At 38.6% G+C, this 24704-nt stretch overlaps 1 protein-coding gene across 1 annotated transcript in view; it reads right to left on the minus strand.

Moving 5' to 3' along the window:
• CCDC192 (coiled-coil domain containing 192) overlaps positions 1–24704 on the minus strand; it is a 197489-nt gene that overhangs the window by 158646 nt on the left and 14139 nt on the right. Inside the window, exon 3 of the mRNA XM_024757170.1 lies at positions 10483–10590. Within this exon, the coding sequence (XP_024612938.1) occupies positions 10483–10590 (108 nt within the window). The remainder of the gene's footprint in view (positions 1–10482; positions 10591–24704) is intronic.

The following is a 24704-nucleotide window of genomic DNA, read 5'->3' on the forward strand; positions in this document are numbered from 1 at the left end:
TTCCCACCAACAGTGTAGGAGGGTTCCCTTTTCTCCACGCTCTCTCCAGCATTTATTATTTGTAGACTTTCTGATGATGGCTGTTCTGATCGGTGTGAGATCAGAATTTGCATTTCTCTAATAATTAGCAGTGTTGAGCATCTCTTAATGTGACTGTTGTCCATATGTATGTCTTCTTTGGAGGAATGTCTATTTAGGTCTTCTGTTCATTTTTTGATTGGGTTGGGTTATTTTGATATTGAACTGTATGAGCTGTTTGTATATTTTGGAAATTAATCTGGTCTTACATTTAGGTCTTTAATCCACTTTGTGTTTAATTTTGTATATGGTTTTAGAGAATGTTTTAATTTTGTTCTTTTACACATAAGCTGTCCAGTTTTCCCAGCACCACTAATTGAAGAGACTGTCTTTTCCCTGTTGTATATTCTTGCCTCCTTTGTCATAGGTTAACTGACCATAAGTGTGTGGGTTTATTTCTGGGCTTTCAAACCATACTGTTTTGATTGCTGTAGCTTTCTAGTACAGTCTGAAGTGAGGGAGCATGATTCCTCCAGCTCTGTTCTTCTTTCTCAAGATTGTTTTGCCTATTTGGGACTTTATGTGTTTCCATACAAATGTAAAATTTTTCGTCCTAGTTCTGTGAAAAATGCCATTGGTAATTTGATAAGGATTGCATTGAATCTGTAGATTGCCTTGGATAATATGGTCATTTTAACAATATTGATTCTTCTAATCCATGAACACAGTATATATTTCCATCTGTTTTTGTTGTCTTGATCTTCTTCATTATAGTTTTCAGAGTACAGGTGTTTTGCCTCCTTTGGTAGGTTTATTCCTAGATATTTTATTCTTTTTGATGCGATGGTTGGGATCAGTCTTGAATACTACTTTTCCATTTAATTAATTACCAAACCATCTTGTAAATATTTCTTGTCTCTTTCTTCTCTTCACTACTAATAGGCACTTATCATTTCTAAACTGGATTTTGCAAGCCCTGACACATGATATGCCTGACTCTGGTCTCCTAATAAATCTGTTCTCAGTAGACACAGAGTTTTCTGTCTGAGGGCAAATCTGAATACACTTCAAACCCTTTAATGGCTCCCCATTGCCTATAGGATCAACTCCAGTTGTTATAATGGAAAGAGCATAGCTTTGACATCAGAGAGATGACTGGCTGAATCCTAAGTTGATTTGAGACCTCAGGGAAATCACTGTCTGTACTTCTATTCCATGGAACATATGGTGTAATGGGAGATATAGACCATTCCAGTTACTGGGGGTGGGGTGGGGAAGGTGGTAAAATGGGAGAAGGATTATGAGAGCACCTAGTAAGGACATCTAACTCAAACTTCAAAGAGGAAGAAAAGCATTTTGGAGTAAGTGCATCTAATTGAAGACCTGAAGGGAGAAGTTTGTTGGGTTTTGCTGGTTAATGGAAAAGGGGATGAGAGGAGGTGGTCGAAACAGAGCAGAGCAATTCTCTGCAGAAGTAGAGGGAAAGGGATGCATTAATTAAAACTTGACTGTAAGGAACAAGGCCTTTTGGTTTTTTTATAGATAAGAAAGTAAGAGAGAATACATTCCTTTCAAGAAATTGAAAGTGGTGTCATAGTAATATGCTGGGCGTGGTATAAGATAAAACTGGAGAAATAAGTAGGGGATTAGACCACAGAGGATTATAAAATCTGTTAAGAAGTATATATTTGATCCTGACAGGGGGCTAATTTAGGATTTAAGCGAGGAGAAATAGGAGGTCTGCGTTGTAGAATCTTCACTCTGGCTATAGTGTTGAGGAGTCATCAAACGTGGACCATAATGAAAGTAAAGTAGGGAGAAATTTCTGCAGTTGGTGGCCTGGACAAGGGTAATGGTGGTAGAGATAGAGAAAAGAAGATGGACTGAAGAACCGTTTGAGAGAAATTATTCATAGTACTTAGCAATTGGATGTGTGGGGTGAGGAAGAAGAAAGAATCAAAGCAGCACAGATTTCTCATATAAGCCACAGGGGGTGCAGGTGGCACCTCTCCCTGGCCTAGGGGATTTGAGAGCAGGAACAGATTTGGGGCAGGAAGCTAACGGACAGGTAGAGTTTGAGTTGCCTCTGAGAACCTTGGTGGGCCTATTCAATAGGCAGTTGGATATCCAGGTCAGGGGTCAGGAGGAAGATCAGGACTAATGATGAAAACTTGGTTCTTCTCGGTGGATTGTGCTCTAAAGGCAAGTCACTAAGGGAGAATGTATAGAAAGAGCAGACAAGCAGGCTACAATCCCACAAAAGAGCTTTCATCATTTGCAAAATGGGAATGCAAATTTCCAGGACCAGTGGGAAAAATACACAAGCTAACATACGTAGGAGTACCTTGCAGAACGCTTGGCTCACAGTAAGGGCTCAATAAATATTTTATTGAATGAATAAATGAATAATTCAACAAAAGCGTACACCTAATTTACTAATTTCCTTGTAGAGGTTAAGCAAAGTGAAAGTTAGTTGGCCGTCTCTGAGAAAATTTTATGAAGAAAATGTAGGTTATGCCCATGCAAAAAGATACTTGCTCTTACCACCAGAGCCAAGACTTATAAGGGGCAAGGCATTTGCTTTTTCTTAGACAAGAAAGTCACATTTATTAGCACTGGGTCAGCTATTTAAAACTGACCTCTGTTTGATCTTGACATTTACAAGCAAAAGGAAGTCTTTAGTTATGTAACAGGCCAGAAGTCCACACATCCCTGACAACAGAAGCCCATTTGTCATTGTGCTCAACTCTACCCAAAACAACACATCTCTTCACCAGCTTGTATTCTTTCCTTACGTTCTCTGAGGTTCCCAATTGGTGTGCAACAATCCAGTAAGAGGGTTAAAATTGACAACTGCTTAGATAGGAGAGAGAGAGAGAGTGTGTGTGTGTGTGTGTGTGTGTGTGTGTGTGTTAAGAGGGAACTCTTCTGCAATAAAATAAACTAGAACCAAATTGTTTAACAAAATTCTCAATTGCTTGGTTTCATGGTGATTAGGAAACGCATTCCAAGTCAAACAAGCTGCTTGTGATTTTGTGGCATTAAAGTAGACTTCCAAACGGATTGGAAAACAAAAACTCATTCACAGAAACTCATGATTTCAGATTGGCATATCAAGCATAATTTCTGAGCATTTGCAGAAATGAATACTCCTACCAAGGGCACATTACTTATTTCAAATAAACTTGACATCAAGGGATCCACTGTTGCATTTAAACAATGGAAAAAGAACCAGAACATTTTTGGTGGCAATCTCAATATGTATCAAATCACTTTTAGCTACTTACACACATATTCAGCAACTAAAAATTTGCTGGAGATCTATATTCTTTCTATTCCTAAACTTAAAGAAAACATAGATTGAACACTAAGACGCAAATAATGGGAGTTTATTTTAGAGACTTAGGTACCAAATGATGAATAAATGTTGGTTATTAGAGTCAAACATACTAGTCTTTTGTCTTTCTGGTTTTCTGCTTACTTTTCTCAGTCTTAAAGTTAAAAGATCAGTTAGAAGCTTCGTTCAATCGCCAGTAACTATTGCATATGTCAGAGGGGTTCATGATAGTTCTCACACTGAGAGAAAGTATTGGTAAAGGACCCAGAAGACTGACTCTAAATTCCAGCTCAAAAATTCACCTGAGATTTACAACCAGAAATAACTGCTGGAAGTCATTCCATTATAGAGCATTGGAATTGAATTGAGAGTCCGTAGAGTCATGCATCTATGAGTAATTGATTTTTGACAAGGCTTTCAAGACCATTCAAAGGGGAAAAATCGTCTCTTCAACAAATGGTGCTAGGAAAACTGGATATTTACATGCAAAAGAACCTTGACGAGACAAAGCACTACATGCAACAGTATGGTGAAGGGGTTGGATGAGCAAAGCAGGTATTTGCTAACCTAATATCCATTCTCCCCTTCTTAGTAAAAAATAAAAAAACAAATAAAAAACCCCTTATACTCTTGCGGTGACAATGTGCCCAGTTAAATATCCATATTTCCTAGCCCCCATGATACTAACCATGGTCAGGCATATGTAAGAATTCATTAGGTGAGTTTTGGAGAAAAGCTCTTCAAAGAGGCTGCTCAGCTGGCAGTTGTCCATCCCTATTTTGCACTTGCCTTTTTCATCTTCATGCTACTTGACTTCATGAATGGCTGCAGCTGCAGGTACCTCTTGGACCCTGAGGATGGGAGCTATGTTTGTGAATGCACGGAGACCAAGCCCAGGCCTCTGAGAGCTGCAGAGCTCCTGAGCCTATTCTGGGCTCCCTGTGTCCAGACTTACTCGATTACTTGTTTAGGCCACTCTTATTTGGGTTGTTGTTTTATGTACCCAAGATTAATCCTCACTGATTCACTTAGTTACGGTGGAGCTGGGGGGCACAAAGCAAGAGTGATGGTTCCTCTTCACCATTTGGTTTGGGTTAGGGCTGGAAATTCACTTCAGTGTAGAGTGGGAACTTGTTAGAAAAGCACATTCTTGACCTCCACCCCAGATGGACTGAATCATAAACTCTGGGGGTGGGACCTAGCAATCTGTCTAACAAGCCTCTAGGTTCCAGTTTGGGAACCAGGGTGAGTTCTTTTTGTTCAGTGCTGCTTGAGTAGGAAACTTCTTTAAATGGCTTTGACCTATGACCACACGTTCTTAAGAACAGGGCCTTTGAATTTTAAAAATACTTATGTTCAAATATCAGCCTCACTGTTTATTAACTGTATGATCTTGGGAAAATAGCTTAACATTTTTGAGTCTCATTTTCCTCATGGAGATTATAATAATAGTGCCCCTAATAAGGTTCTTGCGTGGATCAGATGAAGTGTCTGTCAATCGAAGTACAGTGCCTGGAACACTGTAGATACTTAATGAAAGTCAGTTTCTCTACTCTGCCTGCCATTGGCAATACACTGCAGGGGTCTGGTACCAAGCCTGAATCCCTGTAGGATGTGAACTTAGCCACCACCCCACTACACCCCCTTTCATGCTTTGTCTCCATTATTGCTTCTGCTATGCTTCAAGATGGAAGAGAACCTTAGGGAGATCCCAGGGGAAAAAAGAAAGGGAAAGGAATCGTCTTGGAATATAACGTAATTGATCCAGTTCAGTAAAGAGTGAGGATACAGGAAGCTGCTGTTACTAGTTTTATTTGGGGCTTTCGGAAATGTCTCTCTCATCAGGTGAGGGGGAAACTATGCCTAACTGGCATATGAGCTATGACTAAGAAGTAAGAAAAAGACTCCCATGTGCTTTTTTCAAAAGTTGGGAAATAAAACTAGCATGTTCTTCTCCATTGAAATTTCTCTGCACTTTAGTGTCACCAATAAATCTCTCTTTATGAAAACAAAAAGGGCACAATTATTTTTATGCTCCAAAGACCATCAGGGGCCCCTTGCTGTGTCTTGTCTATGTCTTATTCCTACCTGGGAAACACAGTTGGTAGAAAAAAAGATCAAGTTCCCCACCGAGCTTCCCACCTCCTAGCTCCTGCTTCAAATAATGACATCTCTTTCGCAGCTAGCGTATATGCCACACTTAATATATAACTAATGTTTCGCTAGGTATGGTATCCGAAAGACGCCTGAAGCTAATTCTGACTACGTAATTGTTACTGGATTCACCTCCTTGGTGAGAAAATGACCACAGATTCCCCTCACTCCCCAGTTTCCGCCCGCCCCCCTCCAAACTCTGAAAAGACCAGACACCGGAGTTGAATGGGCAATTCAGCTCCCAATCTTGGCAAAATCAGAGAATGGGCAGAAACAGATAGAAGACTTAAGAGATGAAGCAGAAAGAAGGTTAAAGTACTAAAGTCCCTTTACCAAATGAGGAGCTGAGGAAGAAGATAAGAGAAAGCTGGGTGGTTAAAAAAAAAAAGCCAGCTAGGGCAAGGGAGCTGGGGTGGGAAGGGGACCTTTCCTGGTTGAAAGATTCTGAGATTGTGAGCACTGGAGAAGAACCACTGTGTTGCGATCTGAGTATCTTTCAAACACTTTGAGAGACATCAGTAGAAAAGGAAACTTACATACACACACACGCACATACACACACACACACAAGCCCATGACATATGACTCAGAAAATACAGTTCTGTTATGACCACTAGCAGCGGTAGAGATAAATTAACATTAATTGAGAACCTACTAAGAACCAGGTTACACTCATCTCGTTCAATCCTCACTACAGCCCTATGAAACCAATGTGTTCACCCTCTTCTGCATAAGACCACTGTGACTCAGAGAGACTAAGTGAACTGCCCAAGGTCATAAAGCTTGCAAGTCCTGGAGCAGAAACAAAGCCGGAGCTCTCCTAGGTCTGCTGCTGGGAGCCGGGAACCAGAGGCTGGTGATGACTGAGACACACTGGGCCGACGATGCTCCCAGAGGAAATGTCTCAGGAACTGGCCTCCCTCGTCCCTCTGCGCTGGTGGCTCTCTGGATCTGTGCTCCACTGTGACACTGTGGCTTCTCCTGATACTCTCTTAGCACAAAAACTGTGCAATCTCTTAGCTTGCGTACGGTCATCAACTGCAACTCCCGGAGGCCCTTTCTTTGTCCCTCCCATGTGCACTGGGGATAGAAGCCAGTACACAGGCAAAAACTGCCTTTTTTTGAGTTTCCCCTGAAACATTTCCACGCTTCTTTTTTCTCCTATTGACTCTTTTCCTCCTTTCCTGTGCCTCCTTCTAGTCCTTTCTCTACTACCTAATTTCCAGGCATTTCCCCCCACGGGTCTTAACCTGCAGGAAATATAATCAAGTATTTTCATTAGCAAAACTTGGCAATGTTTTGAATTATCTACAGTTATTACCCAGGAAAAGAGATGGATTCTATGTCCCTTTCTCACTCCGGCCAGCTGACTTGCTGCAAACTTACTTCTTAGAGCTGTGAACAGCCCAGATTAAAAGTATTAATTGCAAGTTATCCTGATGTCATATTTCTTTTATTTTGACACTAGTGGCATGACTGCAGAGAAATAAAGAATAATTGTTAGTTAAGGGAATCCAACAAAGAAGTATGTGACCTCACAGAGGAAGCGCCATACTCTCCTTTTTGCCTCACTTAAGTTCCTTCTTTTGCATAGTGAGTCAACAGAGACCTTGCTGGAAGGGACCCTAGAAAGGTTCAATTTAAGTAACCTGAGGCCCAGGACCAACAGGCGTTTAGTGTAGATGAACCCCGAGGCATCTATCTGGGTTAGTTCTATGTGCATCACTAAGAGGCAGAGCCAGGAGGTAAGAATTCAGCTAATGTCAAAATTTAGCCTTTTCGCAAAGGCAGGACCCATTGGTTGACAATACCATGAGCTTCCACTCCTAGTTCCAGCACAAATCTTTGTCCTCGACATTTCTTCTCCTCTTCCCACTTGTTTCTAGCCCACCAGGCCAGCCCATCTGACAAAATGATTTGGATTACCAGTGAAAGCCAGCTAGCATTCCCACTGTCTTTGTGACAAATCCTAAATTAATGGTATTTAAAAGAAGCCTTAACTCAGCCATAAAAAGAAATGAAATTAAGTTATTTGTAGTGAGGTGGATGGACCTGAGTCTGTCATACACAGTGAAGCAAGTCAGAAAGAGAAAAACAAATACCGTATGCTAACACATATATATGGAATCTAAAAAAAATGTATATATATGGTTGTGAAGAACCTAGGGGCAGGAGGGGAATAAAGGCGCAGACCTACTGGAGAATGGACTTGAGGACACAGGGAGGGGGAAGGGTAAGCTGTGACAAAGTGAGAGAGTGGCATGGACATATATACAGTGCCAAATGTAAAATAGATAGCTAGTGGGAAGCAGCTGCATGGCACAGGGAGATCAGCTCAGTGCTTTGTGACCACCTAGAGGGGGGGGATAGGGGTGGTGGGAGGGGGGGAGATGCAAGAGGGAAGAGATATGGGGATATGTGTATATGTATAGCTGATTCACTTTGTTATAAAGCAGAAATTAACACACCATTGTAAAGCAATTATACTCCAATAAAGAAGTTTAAAAACAAAAAAGCCTTAACATGTATACACATAAACAGAAAAAAAATACTCCTTCACATACACACACACACACACACAGACACACACACACACACACACACACACACACACATATCATTGTCTGGACCACTAAAGACAGTTTCTCTGTTTGCAACCACAAAGTGGCCTAGCCTGGTAAGGAAGACAGTGGCACCCAGTGGACAAATGTTTGATTGTTTGAGACAGGTGTCCCATTCAGAAATATTCTCCTTTCTTAGCTTTAAAAAAGGCTATTTGCTCCCCTTACCTTTCCCTATCCTTCTGCCATCACATTTTAAAAACATCTACTGAATTTAAAAATAGGGGGGAGGGGAGTATCATTACAGTTTTTATCTCTTCAAGAATAAGACTAAACTGAAACACTGGAGAAAGCAAAAATTTCAGGATTAAATCCTCTGAGAACAGTGTCTATATTTGATTAACCTATTTCAACAGTAACAGCGGAGACAGCCAAATCTAATAAAATATTCAGCTTAATTAAAAATGTAACGTTGAAAATGCCTGTAATGTGCTTTTCTTCGCACATAATATTCTCCTTTTCCTCACACCATTGCCAACTTCCAATTAAATTGCCTTGGTTATATGCAAATTTGGCAACTCCAGGGGCAATACTTCAGGAAAATAACATACACGGATCCTGCAACTTGATACTGTGCTGCAGTCTGTCTGGGAACCATACAAATACCTACTATTTTCACTCTCCAGCCCCTACAGTGATTCTTTTGGTTGTGAGCTACTTGGGTAGCAAAGCTCTGCTTATCTATCTTTCTTCCCTCAAACTGCTAACTAACATCTTACTCACGGTAGTTACAAAGAAGTTGAGTGAAATCCAGTTTCCATTTTATGTAATTAATCTGCTAAACACTGAAAAGAAGTATCTAATTGTTTGATGTTACATAAAGGGATCATCCAGTTAAGAATCTTAAATATTAGGGGCTATTTGCACTGGAGAAAAACATTTTATAAAGAACAAAAGGGATGAGGACTTCTTTGGGTGAACTGAATTTTACTGATTTAAATTATTAAAAGACGTTCAATTACAAAATAAGCATACATCTTCTTAGTGTAACCTAATACCAGCAAGGGTGCCCTCTTTTAGTTAGCCATTCAAAATTTCTTCCAAGTTTGCGTGCTCTGAAATCCTTAGATTTTATGCTTTGAAATGGTACCTCATGTTTATCATTATATTCTTTGTAATTCAAATTTTGCCACAGTTTGAAGCTTGCTTTTTCTGTTGTTTTAAAGAAAAGATGAGTTGGCAAGCCAGCGTTATGGCACATGGGTGAGATGGAATCTTTCCCCAGTGGGTCTGGGCCTAGGGCACCACGCTTTTGTTAATTGACAGAAGGCCCCTGTGACCCCTTGCGTCTATCCCATTTAGGTAGTCAGCAATAAACACATCCCAAAGTAAGAGATGTACTTTTTTGGTAAGCTGAAAAAAAAAATGCAGGCCATTTGTACATGTATCCCTACAATACATGTTAAATGCTCTTCTTTTTGTCATAACACAAGCACACTTTCCCCCTCGTCTCTGCAAAAATTCTTATAAAATTCTGATGCACTCAACTTTTGCTATACAGACCTTTCTTATTAAAAACTCAAAATTGTTTTTCAAAAGTTTCTAAAAATTTATTTGCAAAATGTCTCAATCCATGACAAATCAATCAATGTTTATAAAATCTCAGGGTCTGTGTCCTTTTCCTCCACTGACTGCCACCAACAGTGAGCACTGATGCCCTGTGCTGTGGGAGGACCCACACTCCTGGCAGCTTTGCCCTCTGCCAAGCCCCCATGCCCAGGGGCAAGGGCAACGGTAACAGCAGGATTTGTACCACGTACACTGTACTGTTTGCGAAGTGTAATCGTGTTGGGAAATGGTCTGAGCTTTACTGAGAGCCATACTCCGTGTCTCCGCAATCGGAGACCTGGTGTGTAGGCAGATGACATATAAGGCAACCTGACGGCCGGTAGAGGCTACACTCCACCTATGATTTGCTTTGCTTCTGTGAGTGTCACAGCCCAAGAGGGATGCCAGGATTTGAAAAACTCTCTTTCTTCACATAATTGGAGAAAGTTGCTCCTGTGTAGTTCCTATAGGTTTTATCTTACTTTGGGGCTTACCTGTTTATAATGCAAACATGTTTCACTTATTCAGAAATCTACTTGCTTAAAGATGGCTTTCCTAACTCATGGGCTGTGGCGAATGAAAATCAAAATATAAATCTAAGAGGAGTTTTAACGGCTGAAAACTCCATACAGATTAAAGTAATTATTGTTATAACTAAAATGAATGAAATGGGTGTGTGTGTGTGTGTGTGTGTGTGTGTGTGTGTGTGTCATTAGGTACGGAGGTTACAACACGTATTTAGATTTTCCTTGCTCTACTGCACTCTGAGGAACATATATTTCCAATCCCAGTGACAGGTATTACCTGTTCCGATAAGACTTTAGCTTTTTCTTCTGCTTCCGTCAGGCAAATCTCCAAGGCCTCGAGCCGTGCCAAAGTAAACGCCATCTGTCTGGTTTCCAGGGACTCTTTCTTTAAAACAATAATCAAGTATTACTTTTTGACATGGGTAGTTTCCTGAGTGCATCTCAAACAACTCTGGGGACTAAGGACAGTCTTAATAAACTCACACAAATCATCTCCTTTTCTTCTTCAACATAGCAATAAAACAATGAAATGTTACAAAAACAATAGTGTTATTTAACAGTTTAGAGTCTAAAGGCAGAGTAAAAAAAATGCATATTAATGAGCAATGAACAGCTTTAGAAAGGTAGAATAAAATATCCATGTTGAAATTTGGTTAGTCTGCAACTTTTATTCCTGATACAGAGCTTTTCTTCAAGAGGTTAGAACCAAAATTTCACATTCCCAATAAGAGATGTCATCTAGGGCTTCCCTGGTGGCGCAGTGGTTGAGAATCTGCCTGCCAATGCAGGGGCCACGGGTTCGAGCCCTGGTCCGGGAAGATCCCACATGCCGCGGAGCAACAAAGCCCGTGCGCCCCAACTACCGAGCCTGCGCTCTAGAGCCCGCGAGCCACAACTACTGAGCTTCTGCTCTAGAGCCCGTGCTCCGCAACGAGAGAAGCCACCTCAAGGAGAAGCCCGCACACCGCAAAGAAGAGTAGCCCCTGCTCGCTGCAACTAGAGAAAGTCGTGTGCAGCAGTGAAGACCCAAAAATAAACGCAGTCAAAAATAAATTAAAAAAATTAAAAAAAAAAAAAAAAAAGAGATGTCATCTAGAGCGCCTACATTTTTAACATTCACCTAGCTTGGGGGTCATAGTCATTTGAATTCAGAGAAGCTCTTGGTTCCTTTGATTGTCACCTTCTTACCACAAGTTTAATTAAAGCAAAGATACTACATGGTTCAGAATCAGATCATTCTTCCCCAGAACCTGGCTAATATGACTCAAATCAGCAGATGTGTAGACTTTCCCTCTCAAAATTAAGTTGCTCTTTCTCACGTACAAGCAGAAAAATGTGCAAAGTTGGTATGAGAATATCAGTTACCAGCACTACGGAGACTAGAGCACTTCCTGACTACTCTTTGGCCATTGAGACAATTAATTAATAAAGACAGAGCAATATGAAAACTTCAAAGGAAAACCTCATATGTGCTAGGATTATGAGGTTCCTATAGCTGCCTGGGATGTGTCCTGTCTTCTTGTGAAAGTTCAGGCTGCTGCAGCTGCTTCCAATTAACCCCACAGGAAAAAAAGAACTGTGTTCCTACATATTAAAAAAAAAAAAAAAAAACCCCTGCTGCTTTATTTCCCCTTTGGTTTAGGAGCCCACCAATTTTATACATATGTGCATTTCCTGACGATACAATAGAGCCATCTGGTGGTAAATGAACCAGCCATTAAAAACAAAGCATTTATTCAGTTCCTATAATTGTTCATGCCATCCTTTGAACCTTAGGACCCTGGCAAGGACCCCTGATATAAATAAATGTTGCTCTGTTCAAAAACAGCATGGCTCCTAAATCACACATGGCTGCATAATCTCCCCGAGGTCAGCCTTTGGGGGGTGAACATCTTGGGTTAGAACAGTGATATTTGGGATGAACAAATGACCCTCAGCCTCCCATATATGATTCCAATAATTTCAACAGTCAGTCCAAAATATCTCAAAACAAAAGCTTCAAAACAAAATTCTTGTATATTTATACTTACAGGTAGTTTATGCTACAAAACATTTTATGCATAAAGGAGAAATTGTCAAAAGTCCAAACTTTTCCAAAAAGGTTAAGGATCCCTGACCTAGATTGCTATTTCTAGGGGGAATCTTCTTGTCCAGTGTGTGACCTCGAGGAAGTTTTTAAAAGTAGACCCAACAAGATCATCTAATCTATTTCTCTAGGTCTTTTTCTCCAAACATCCCTAATTTTCCCTGACAAGAAGGACAACCATTTCCAGTAAGACAAAAGCATTGCAAGTCAAAGCCAAATGAAACAGGCTTGACTGGAGACTGTTATTAAATAACATAGGACTTTTTGTACAGGTAGATTTAAGAAATCATCACGTGTTATAGAACAAGGAGGGTCCTGAGCAAACTGTGAGGAATGCAAAGCCTGTCTCCACCTTTACCCCAGCTGTCACTCTCCACTCCCTGGCTTGCCTTTCTGTCCCCCTCTCCTTTAAGGGGAAGAGCCATGAATGTATCTACACTGGAGTAAAAATGGCCTAAACAAAGTCAAGCACTTTTTAATAGGAGACAACCTCCATTAACCAAAGGACTACAGATTAAATCAAGAATAATCTCGCAAATAAGTAAATACCTGGCGTTGGAAGTTTTGGAGGTAGGTGTGTGTTTTCAGGGACTCTAAACGGTTAGGTGTAGTCAGTCCTTGCCCCAGTTTTGCAGGATGCAGTGGTACGAGAGCAGAAAGTTAGGATTTATACCCTGAAGTTCATTTTCCCTCAGGCACATGTGGACACACAGTACATAAAGTGATTTATGTTTCTTATGAACATGAAACTGTCTTGGTGGTTAAAGTAATGGAAGAGTGAATTATATTAATCAAAACTGAAAACATATGATATATATAGGTGTTTGGGGATTGAACCTGTGTCTGTGGATTTCCAAATGGTAAATTCCAGCACTTCAAGTGGGTATTCCAGTTTTTAACTTCTACCCTTTGTCCTAAAATTTTCTACCTAAATATCTGTCAGTAATCTAAGTGCATGTATCTAAGATAACCAAGATGATCAAAGTAAAAGAATATTACAAAATAATTCTATAAACTTTTTGGTTACAGTAAAGACACTAGATTACTATGCATGTGTGTTAAAGTTGACAGTCTACTAATTGACAAACCTTATGGAAAATTGTAAGAGTAGATTTTCTTTTAGCTGCAATGTTTCCTCATTTGAGAATCTGGAGGAAAATCTACTCTTTGTTTTAAGTTAATTTTTCTTATTTCTCTAACCCATCTCAGTACCTTTTCATTGTCCCCTTCCTTACTTTTAAGTCATTATTTCTTTGTCTTACAATGACCTTGCTCTTTCTCAGCCAAACAAATCCCTTCCGCCCTTCAGGACTGGTTCAAGGTCTCTGATTCATCCAGATCATCCACATCCCTCTGAATCCACGTGCGGCACTTAGAAAGGCGCCTGAATGCAGAGGCTAGACTGGGCACTGCGCTGAGCATTTAGTAGGAGCTCAATAAAGAGCTGTTGATTGATTGAAGGCTCAGCAGTCAGAGAAGGGGACTGCACCAGATGGAGCGGTCCTTCACGCTGAGAGGCTGTAACAGTGACTCCTTTGAGCAATACTTCCCCTGCATCCGGCTTAGAACACTGACAAGGATCAGAGCCCCAGAGAAAGTCCACTTGCCAAGGCCAGGGGCCAGACAGCGTAGCAGAGGGCAAGGAGGTGGCCGTGGCATTGGGTGATGACGGCAGGGCTGATGTGAGGATTAAATGACGTAAATCAGGTAAATGCTTGGACAGATGAAGTGCTCAATTAATATTATTTTGAATAATTCTATTCTCCTAATTCTTTTAGGGAGAATCATTTGATATTAAAACTTTCTAACTTGTTTTTAAACCCTAGTAAAAGAAAGTTCCAGTAGAGGCCCTTTTGTAACAGCAAACGATCAAACCACAGCAGTGAGAAATTCAGTCAAGTATGCAATTAGAACAAAGTTAATATGTTAAATATGTGGGTGCGTTTCTTTAAAAGCAAGATTGCTAAACAATGATGTGGTTATGGCAAATTCCACCTTTACACAAGAGCAATTTGACGTGAGTCAGTTGAAGACAATTAAATGTTTCTAGCAATCTGGAGCATCTATCGTGCAGGGTTCCAGCAGCAGCCCCTGCCCCGTAGTGCGGTAACTTCCCGCCAGGTGAAACACGCTTTCAATGCATTTTGCAACAAACTTCCTGCTTGATGTCTCCCCTATTTATTACCGTGGTCCATTCCTCTTTCCCAGTGCTTGACAAGCACCGAAGCCCCTAAACTTCCCTACCCCTCTACGACCTGCTCATGTTGCCCACGCTAGCCCCTTACCTCCGGGCAGAATTTTTCCATTCCTCCCTCAGTCTCTGGTGATCAGAATTCATTTTACAGTGGAAAGTTCATCACTCTCATGTCCTTCTGTGCTTAGCATTTGCAATAGTTTCTTAGGTTAAATTGCCAATTTCTATTTAGGCAACAATTTAACAACTCAGTTCTCTTGATTCCAGTCCATTCAAGTGAAAACAGTATTCCTCTGTGTTTGGGGTTGTGTCATTAATCACTAAGTAAGATATTTAAATTCAAAACCTGAACAAAGTACAACTATTGTCAAAGCGCAGTGGAAAGGGTTTCTAAGTAGAAAGTGCCCATCAATATGACCCCGAAAGGGATGGTCATGGGAGAATGACAGATGAGCACTGACTAAGGGGATCTCTGCTTGGATTCTGGAAGGACACGTTCCTTACCTGTCCTGAGTCTCACTGACTGTGTGTCTTGGGCTATGTGACTTTGGGGCTTCACTTCTCGGGGCCTCAGTTTTTTCATCTTTAAATGAAGAATACACTGGTCAGGTTGCAGAAGAAAACAGATGGTCATTCCAAAGGAGTGATTGAGGGCAGTTTGATGACGGGAAGAGCATGGGTACGGTTATGGAAGTCAACAAAGGATAGTGAGACACACCCTGCATGCAAAGATACTTTTTGCCTTACCTTGACCTGAAGAGGTAGGGGGAGAGGTAATAGGAGAGCATTATCACAGGATCTAGAAAGAGAGCTTGGGAGTGGGCCATGCTATAAACCGAGACCTTGGGCAGAGAAATACAGCCACTGCCAACCTGTGCCCAGGCAGTAGTGGTTGATGGACCAGTGGAATAAAAAGCCTGACCCTCCTCTCCTTTCACCCGCTGTACTTCTGTCTCTATCTTCCTTGGGCTGAACCCAATGAGAAATCAGAGGGCAAGAGAGCTTCAACAAGAAGTGCAGAGAGACCAGCTCCCTGGAAAGGAGCAGAGTGGGGGAAGGGTGGAGGGTGGATAATGGAGGGGGCAACAAAGATATCTCAGGCCAAAGGGGTTTAATGCTATTAGTGGTTCCCAAATGCCAGCCCATAGATCAGTGTTGGTTTGTGATAACATTCTCACCAGTCAGCAGGAAAATGATAAATGCTAACTTTTGAAAAGGACATTGTGAATTTTTCATGAAGCCAAATTTATTCCATTTTGATGACTGTCCTTTATTCTGAGCTTATGATCATTCTATATATTTTGGTGTTAAGAGGATGTGTATTTAACAAATGATGGTGATAGTACATGGGAATTTTTGTGTTTTACTGTTTTTTCTTGAAAAAAATTGAAAAATTGGCAGTCTTACGAAAACTAACCCTAATTATTTTTTGATGGAAATTTTTACTAGTTTATGAAATCTAAAAGTGTAGAGACCCTCTATCTAAGTGATCTCTGTTAAATTATACATTAACTGTTTTGTCAGGTGGCTATTCCAGAGCTACATTCCCTGAATTCCATTGGACTAAGTCCAAGATGGACCTGAATTCAGTATCAAGTTGTTTTAGCACAGCTCCAAGATAGTTATTCTAGGAAAAAACCCACACTTGTAAAGGTCAACCTTTTACCCTGTGAAAGATTTAACTCCTTTTCCATTTCTATAGCATCACCCATAGAACAAACGAAAAAGGTATTTGAAAGGAATTGTTAACTCAGATTTTAATTTATAAAAAGGTTGTTGGTGTGGAAGTTAAAGAAAGAGAAATGGCCCTGTGACATATGATAGCTTCATAAATAACTTTAAATAATGGCTTACCTGAAACTCTTAACAGGCCAAGTCATTTTAGTTCAATTCAAAGCAAGTCAGTTCATTTAAGTTCAAAAAATATTAAGGGCTCACTATTTGCCAGGTACTGTGCTGAGCAGTGGAGAAATAAATAGTAACCAGACATACAGGATTAATACCCTCACCAGATTCTCAGTTTAGAATTTCTCTCCAATACAAAAATCCTAGGATTTAGTTTTATGTAAAAATCAAAAGCATGTCAAGAGTTTGGTGATTAATTTAATATTTTTATTTTTATTCTCACTCATAAAATATTGCTCTGTGCTTTGGGGCCTTGTTCTTTTCTCTTTGATGAGGATTCTGGTAGATGTTAGAAAGAGGTAAGAGGCAGTCCTAACCTGTTTTCAAATATTCCAGATCTATCTCAAACAATATTGATTTATAACTCCTTACAGACTGTGAACCAATAGTATAAGAGGAGAAAAGGACCTAGTAAATAGTTCGTATCTTCCATCATTTCAGTTAAAGTTAACAGTAAAACAAGGACTGGGTTACAGGACACCTGGATTTGGGATCATGTTATATTACAGAATTTGTTCTGTGACTTAAAATAGCCCTCCAGCGTTTTGATTTTATGGGTGGATTTCTTAAAACTTTGGGCATCACAGATCTCTTGGACTACCTGATGATATATGTCAATTCTCTTACTGGGAAAAAAAATGCCAATGTATATGCTTGTGTACACACACACACACACACAATAAGCACACATGCACACTATTTTGCTTATACTTTCAAAGTGCTTTAAGTGTTTTTCTCAGTGCTATTCATGTAGCCCAAATTATGACTTCCTTATTTAGAGGGAATAGTGTATTCCAGCACCTTTAGTTTTTATTCTAAAATAAAAGACCAAATATTAATGAATGTGAGTATTAATATGTCCTTGGTACCTCTACTGTAAATCATGCAGATGAATAAACGAATAATCTTCTCTTCCTAGAGACCCGCTCCAAACTCAAAAGAAACAAAATGGCTCTTCCTTCTGGAGAGTAGAGCGAGTAGCATACCTTCCCAGGGAAGCCTGGTTCTTGTAACTGAACTACACAGCAACTAGTGCTAACCCATCCTGCTGACGGTGAAGTAAAGATTTTAATAATAAGAATATATTTCTTTCATAATAAAAAAAGAGAAAGGACATAGCAAGGTAATTTGCTATTAAAAAATAATTTTTTTTATTTTTTATGTATAAATCATGATTTACTTCTTGTACCTGAGTTCATTATAAACAACCAAATAAAGATTTTATTAGCAAGGAAGAGATGACAAGAGAGGTTGGGTAGGCAGCTAACAGGGTCTGCCACAAACAGCATAAATAACTGATAACCTTTTTCAATTTATTTGCAATTGATGTGAAGCTCTTTACACCGGGGGTAAGTAAGCTTTTCACAGAGCTTTCACGTGATTTTTATCCTGTACTTAAAATGTTTTTCTTTCCCGTTTTTTATTGTCAGAGGAAAAAAGCATTTTTTTTACATCAGAGTTGACACTAGCAATTAAGCATTAGTAACGACTTCATTTCTTCAGATGATCTCTTTGAAACTCTAGGGCTAAAGTCAGCAGCTTTGTGTACATTGTCTTATGTTGTCATTTTTTTCTGTACTGGCAGTATGGGCCCATGAATATTGTGTTTTCTGCTTGCTGAATATCTGCGGATTGATCTTCCCCAGTAAATCAATTTAGACTGGGTTTGTTCTAAAATCACCGGGAGCAGGGAGAGTAACTTTGAATTAGACAGTGTTGGATGTTTCTAAAACAAAAACAAATAGCACTTGGTACTTCCTGTGGTTCTTGGTTGTATGCCATCAAGTTGTATGCCAAATATCTTGAGAACTGTGACTGGCCTTAGATTATTCCTCATTGATTAGCACTTACATTAGAATTATTGAATGTATTTCAGATGTTTGCAGGTATTAATATGTTATATATTATGTGATTTTATGAACAATTTGTCTTACGTTTTATCCGTGCTATAGGCATCTATCCAAACATTGGTAGTATGTTTCCAGAGACGTTAAAACAGAATTTTCCCCTCTGTGAATACCCTGACCCATTGTTCTAATTCCTTCAATGTTTGTAACATTTGCTGCTTTCTTTTCTTTATTATTAATTAATTAAATTTTTTTAAATTGGAGTATAGTTGATTTACAATGTTGTGTTAGTTTCAGGTATACAGAAAAGTGAATCAGTTACACATATACATATATCCACTCTTTTTTAGGTTCTTTTCCCATATAGGTCATACAGAGTATGGAGAGAAGAGTTCCCTGTGCTATACAGGAGGGTCTTTATTAGTTATATATTCTATATACAGTACTATGTATATGTCAATCCCAGTCTCCCAATTTATCCCTCCTCTCCTCCTTCCCCCCAACACCAGTAACCGTAAGTTTGTTTTCTACATCTTTGACTCTATTTCTGTTTTGTAAATAAGTTCATTTGTACCATTTTTAGATTCCACATACAAGCGATATCATATGATATTTGTCTTTCTCTGTCTGATTTACTTCACTCAATATGACAATCTCTAGGTCCATCCATGTTGCTGCAAATGACATTATTTTGTTCTTTTTTATGGCTGAATAATATTCCATTGTATATATGTACCACATCTTCTTTATCCATTCCTCTGCCAATGGACATTTAGGTTGCTTCCATGTCCTGGCTATTGTAAATAGTGCTACAATGAATATTTACGCGCATGTATCTTTTCGAATTATGGTTTTCTGTGGATATGTGCCCAGGAGTGGGATTGCAGGATCATATAGTAGTTCTACTTTTCATTTTTTAAGGAAGCTCCATACAGTTCTCCATAATGGTTGTACCAATTTACATTCCCACCAATGGTGTAGGAGGGTTCCCTTTTCTCCACACCCTCTCCAACATTTATTGTTTGTAGATTTTTTGATAATGGCCATTCTGACTAGTGTGAGGTTATACTTCATTATAGTTTTGATTTGAATTTCTCTAATAATTAATGATATTGAGCATCTTTTCATGTGCTTTTTGGCCATCTGTATGTATTCTTGGGAGAGATGTCTATTTAGATCTTCTGCCCGTTTTTTGATTGGGTTGTTTGTTTCTTTGATATTGAGCTGTATGAGCTCTTTGTGTATTTTGGAGATTAATCCCTTGTCAGTCGCTTCTTTTGTAAATGTTTTCTCCCATTCTGTGGGTTGTCTTTTCATTTTGTTTATGGTTTCCTTTGCTGTGCAGAAGCTTTCAAGTTTAATTAGGTCCCAGAAAAATGATTTTTATTTTTTACAAAAATAAAGGAGAAGATGAAATGGGGACTTATTATTTAATAGATAGGTGTTGAGTTTCAGCTTTGCAAAATGAAAATCTTCTGGAGATTAGTTGCACAAAAATGTGAACATGCCTTACACTACTGAACTACAAATTAAAAATGGTTAAAATGGTCAATTTTATGTTACACATATTTTACCGCAATTAAGAATTTTTAAATAACTTATAAAACAAATGTATAGAGCAGATAAATTATGGAGTGAAGGAATTAGTCAATACTAAAATTAATTCAACTACTCTACCTATGCGTCACAAGACTGCTGTGAGAAAGAATTAAAAGGAAAAAAAAGATTGCACATAATAAAAACTATGAAATTTAAGAAAAGGAAAAAACATAGTAAGGCAGTCTTACTGAAGGGAAAGATTTTGATTCCTTTAATTAAAAAAAAATTCAAAAAATACTAGTTGTTTTAAATTAAATTTTGATTTAGTGGGACATGTAATAATGCAAAGACTTTCCCTGTTTATAAAGTTAATGCTTTGTATAACTGAGTTTTTTGTGACAGGATTACTTATTTTCTCCACATCATTTATAAGTTTAGATTTTGAATACTTTGGCATGTTGACCAATGATGTTTTCATTCTCCCATTGTATCCCAGTATTTTAGTTAATGCACATGCCTGTAGGAAGAAGGATTTTCAGGTCAGCTTATGAGTAAGGTGATGGAATTTTATTGCCCAAACTGAAGTTTTTCAAACTTAGTTTTGTGAATAAATTTTTGCTATTCTGTGTGTAATAAAGAACAAATGATTTATGATTGACATTATTCAAAGTGAAAGTAATGTTTTGTCTGCCAGTGAATTTTAGGCTCCAAATAAGTAAACTTCTAAAAAAAGTCCAAAAATTTAACTGTAATGATAAAAACTTAAAGACTCTAATGATGCTGTTCCCAAAACCTAGCAGGGAAGTCCTTAGTTGAACTTGATGTTCCATGAGAAACATTTTCCATGATCAATCTCCCCTTCCCCCAACCCAGCCTGATGTTTGCTCAGACTGCCCTCTTTACCAAGATCTGAAAGAGAAATGTGTTATGCATCTTTCTGGATCAGATAAAAGTTCAGCCACAATTTCCATAGTACATTCCAATGTGATAAGGTAAGCGCAGGACAGATGAGAGAGCTCTTTTTTGCTGTAAATTTCCACTTCTTTTAAGGTCTCCCAGTCAAAATATTACTAAGAGGCATGGCCAAAGTATCAGAGAAGATGGCAGAGCTTACTCAGTGGGACTCAGTTTTCTCGCCTGTGAAATGAGAAGATCATTACTTCTAATTCATCTTGCACTCTGCGGTGGCCATTTGTCATGCTATGTCTTTCCCTGTTTGCAGTATTTCCCATCTCATGAATCCCATCTCTCTGAAGTATAAACCAGGAACTCCTTTTCCAGCCTCCTTTGTACCACGTCGTAGGCATGTGACTTAGCCTCTCCCAATCAGACACACCAGCCTAAGAATTCAGTATAAATTAGAGTGATATGAAAAAGGTGCCAAATAGAATAGAATCTGGCCAGGTCAACAGGGTCATTCTGTTTTCAGAGGATGCAGTGACAGAAGACTTAGAAGTAACCTCTTATACTCAGGGGTAGTAGTAGGGCTGTGATGCCTTTGCCCTGTGGTGGCAGTAATAGGTCTTCCACTAGGGAAGGGAAGCTGAGTATAGTCTCCAAGACTGATGCTCTGACTCTCCTAGGGATCCTCTGAAATCCATTTTCTCCTTAATACTAACTGGAATGGGTTCTTTTGGTTTCAAATGCAAATCTGACTGATTATTACTTGTTCAAGTGACTTTAAGCGAGTAGTTTAATTATCCTGAGCCTCCACTTCCTCCCCTCTACAAATGGAAGAAATGCTAACTCATTGAGGGCTGCTGTGGTGATTAAATGTGGTCATGCAGAAAAATACTGAGCATAATGCCTGACCCACAGAAGAAAGTTTGTTTGTTTGTTTTTAATCTTCTTTTTAAGCTCTAGATTTTATGTGTCTGTGGCGTAGCTTCTGGGAGCTCACAGCTTTGGAAAGAGCCTGAGCTCTTGATCATAAGGAACAAAAACTCTTAGAATCTCTGGTGGCCTTGGCATCATGCAGCCACACCTAGCCTGGTTACTCCTTGTTGGAAAAGTAAATCATTAAGTATAAGAGCAAAAATTCAAAAATGTAGTAGGAGAGGGCACAGCCTGTACCCTCTTCTGCCTGCTGAATAGGGTTTATACTTGGTCTGCTCCATTTCTTTTTCTTGACTTTCTTGGTAGATGTGGTTTTGGGGGCTTCTGAGATGAAAGGGGGGAGATTAAAGAAGAGCAAGAGGGATGTGGACTAGGGCTAAAGGAAAAAGTTTTCCAAAGAACTTTTGAGGAGAAAAGTTCAGAAAAGCTGTCATGTGAAATAGATGCTTATGGAAAGGGAAAGAAGGACTTTTAAAAAATGGATCTCTGAAATTTTTCCTCACATACTGTTTAATTAGTGAAATTTAACCCTCAGTATACCATCAGAGTTTATCAGACCCAAATTAGTTTTGAGTTTCTTTTTTTAAGCCATTCTCTTCATAAAAATCTATATTTCATGTCTTTTATTCTTTCTTAGAGGTCTTACAAACTATGTATATGTATATATACACACACACACATATATACATATTTTTTTCTTTTATATAGAATAAAACTCATTCTATCTTATAATTATCATACAGATCCATTGGAGCCTTTTATATAATCCAAGATATATTCTGGGATCTCAGTGATCTTGTTTTCCCTATATTTGAAATATATTGCTACTTAATCATCCTAGGAATTATTTTTTATCATTATTCATTGAGTATTTCTAACTATGACTTAGTAAAATTAATAATCATCCTTCAATTTCTTATTGTGTTGTCAAAAGCATGATGTCACCTTTCAAGGTACAAATGGGGAGACACCAATTTTAAAATTTGCTTTATTTTAATTTTTTAAATTTTGAAACAAATAACACACTTAGAGAGCAGTTGGAATGCAGAGAACTTTTTCTTTTTCCATGTGAGTTATGTTGTGCCCTTATGCCCCATCACCCTGAACCTCTCAGTGTCTGTTTCCTACACAGAGGGACTCTTTGCTACACCATCACAGCATGGTCTTCAGTCAGAAAATTCACCTGGTTGTCACCCCACCCCATCTCCTTCCCTTCCCCCTCACAACACGGGCTCCACTAGCGAAACATCTTTTTTTTTTTTTTTTGGCAAAACATCATTTTTATAGCACATTTTTTCTTTCATTGATGTAGTTGAGGATGCTGAATTTTTCTTTTTTCATCCATAATGCCCAAAGACAAGAAAATCGGCAGAGACATACATTTCACAATTCTTACACAAATCAGAAGGTAAATGTGAACAGTAGCATTCTTGACCAGCATGGTCCAATGCAGTAGCCACCAGCCACATGTGGCCTTGAGTATTTGAAAAGTGTTTGGTTTGAATTGAGATGTGTTTTAAGTGTAAAATAGATATGAGATTTTGAAGGCTTAGTATAACAATATATGAGAATATGAGAGATCTCAATATATTTTTGTACTGATTACATATTAGTGACAGTATTTTGAATATATTAGGATAGATAAGATATATTATGACAATTTACTTTTATCTGTTTATTTAAATTTTTAATGTGGCTACTAGATAATTTTAAATTATATATATGGCTTTTAAACTACATATTTCTATTCAACAGTGCAGCTCTAAGTGGTGGAATTAATCATGTAAGTGAAATAGACTATGCATCTTCAGGTCATGACTACCGAGAGACTTAGACGAATGTCCTCAAAGTCATGAATCAGTAAGTGAAAAACATACCTTTAAGGACAAAAAAGGAAATAGGGTATTCTCATACAAGACAGGCTATATCACACAGAATTTTGTGACAAGAACTTGGACTTTCCTCTTTTGTTAAGGGGATGTGTGACAGCATTCTGCCATATTTTATAACATTTATGTGCCAAAAGTTTTACTTGGTAACAAATAGATTTGCTGTGTTTAAATTCTGATCAAAATTTCTAACGAGGTTCTTTTTTTAAATGTACATCTTTATTCTTCTGTAAATTGTTTGAAAATGATTTTAAAAATAAAAAATTTAGGTGGGTTTATTTAATTCAGGTAGTCAATGATGATGACTATTTTCCTAGTATACTAAGGGTTAAGAACTTGAGTAATTTGAAAGTTACCTATGGGTACTAGACTGCTTGTTTGTGTTTGTTTTTACCACAAAGCAGTTCTGAGATTAGACCATTTAGCTCTCAGCATTACATGTTTAGCAGTCACAAAGAAAGGTATTATGGGAGACTTTTTGTATATTTTCAGTAATGTGATTATCAGAAAAGAATGTATGAACACATTTGAAGGCACAAGGCCAAATGCTGCTTTATTCAAAAGGAGAAAAATTAATAGGATTCAGAATATAGTCACCACCATGGACACAGATATTTCTTTTTTAAGAAAGATTCCAAGTAGAAATAGTCTCTAGGGAAAGCAGGCTATTCTAGAATTTATAGCATTTTTCTTAGGCATTTGAGGCAGGCAAAACAGGGCTTACTCCTTGCCAAAGAATGTTTCTGAACTACATTTAATTTTAAAATATTTTACAATTTAATCTTCGTTTGCACTAAATGTATGATTCAAGAGCATTTTCTTCCCTAACTGACAAATGTGTCCAGCTCTTCAATAACAAACACATGAGAATCTCTCACATATTGACTGAGTGCCTTTCATATGTAAGGTCCAGAGCTAAATCCTGGAGATAAAGGTGAATTCATCAAATTCCCAACCCTCCAGGAACTCATAATGTGAAAAAGGTTGAGAAAGGGAGGAGAGATGTTCAGATAAGTGGACTTCAATATTATAAGGATGAGAGAGGAGAAGGGGAAAAAAAGACATGTATTGAGCACCATCACTGGGCCGTGACTTTTCAATATATTATGTCCCTCAAATTCAGACAATATAAAAGGTATAAAAATGGAAGCGAAAATCATCCAGAATCCTACCACCCAGAGATTGCCACACGTTACTATGGAC

This window comes from Neophocaena asiaeorientalis, unplaced genomic scaffold (assembly GCF_003031525.2).
Source record: "Neophocaena asiaeorientalis asiaeorientalis breed wild unplaced genomic scaffold, Neophocaena_asiaeorientalis_V1.1 scaffold149, whole genome shotgun sequence".
Taxonomy (NCBI): Eukaryota; Metazoa; Chordata; class Mammalia; order Artiodactyla; family Phocoenidae; genus Neophocaena; species Neophocaena asiaeorientalis.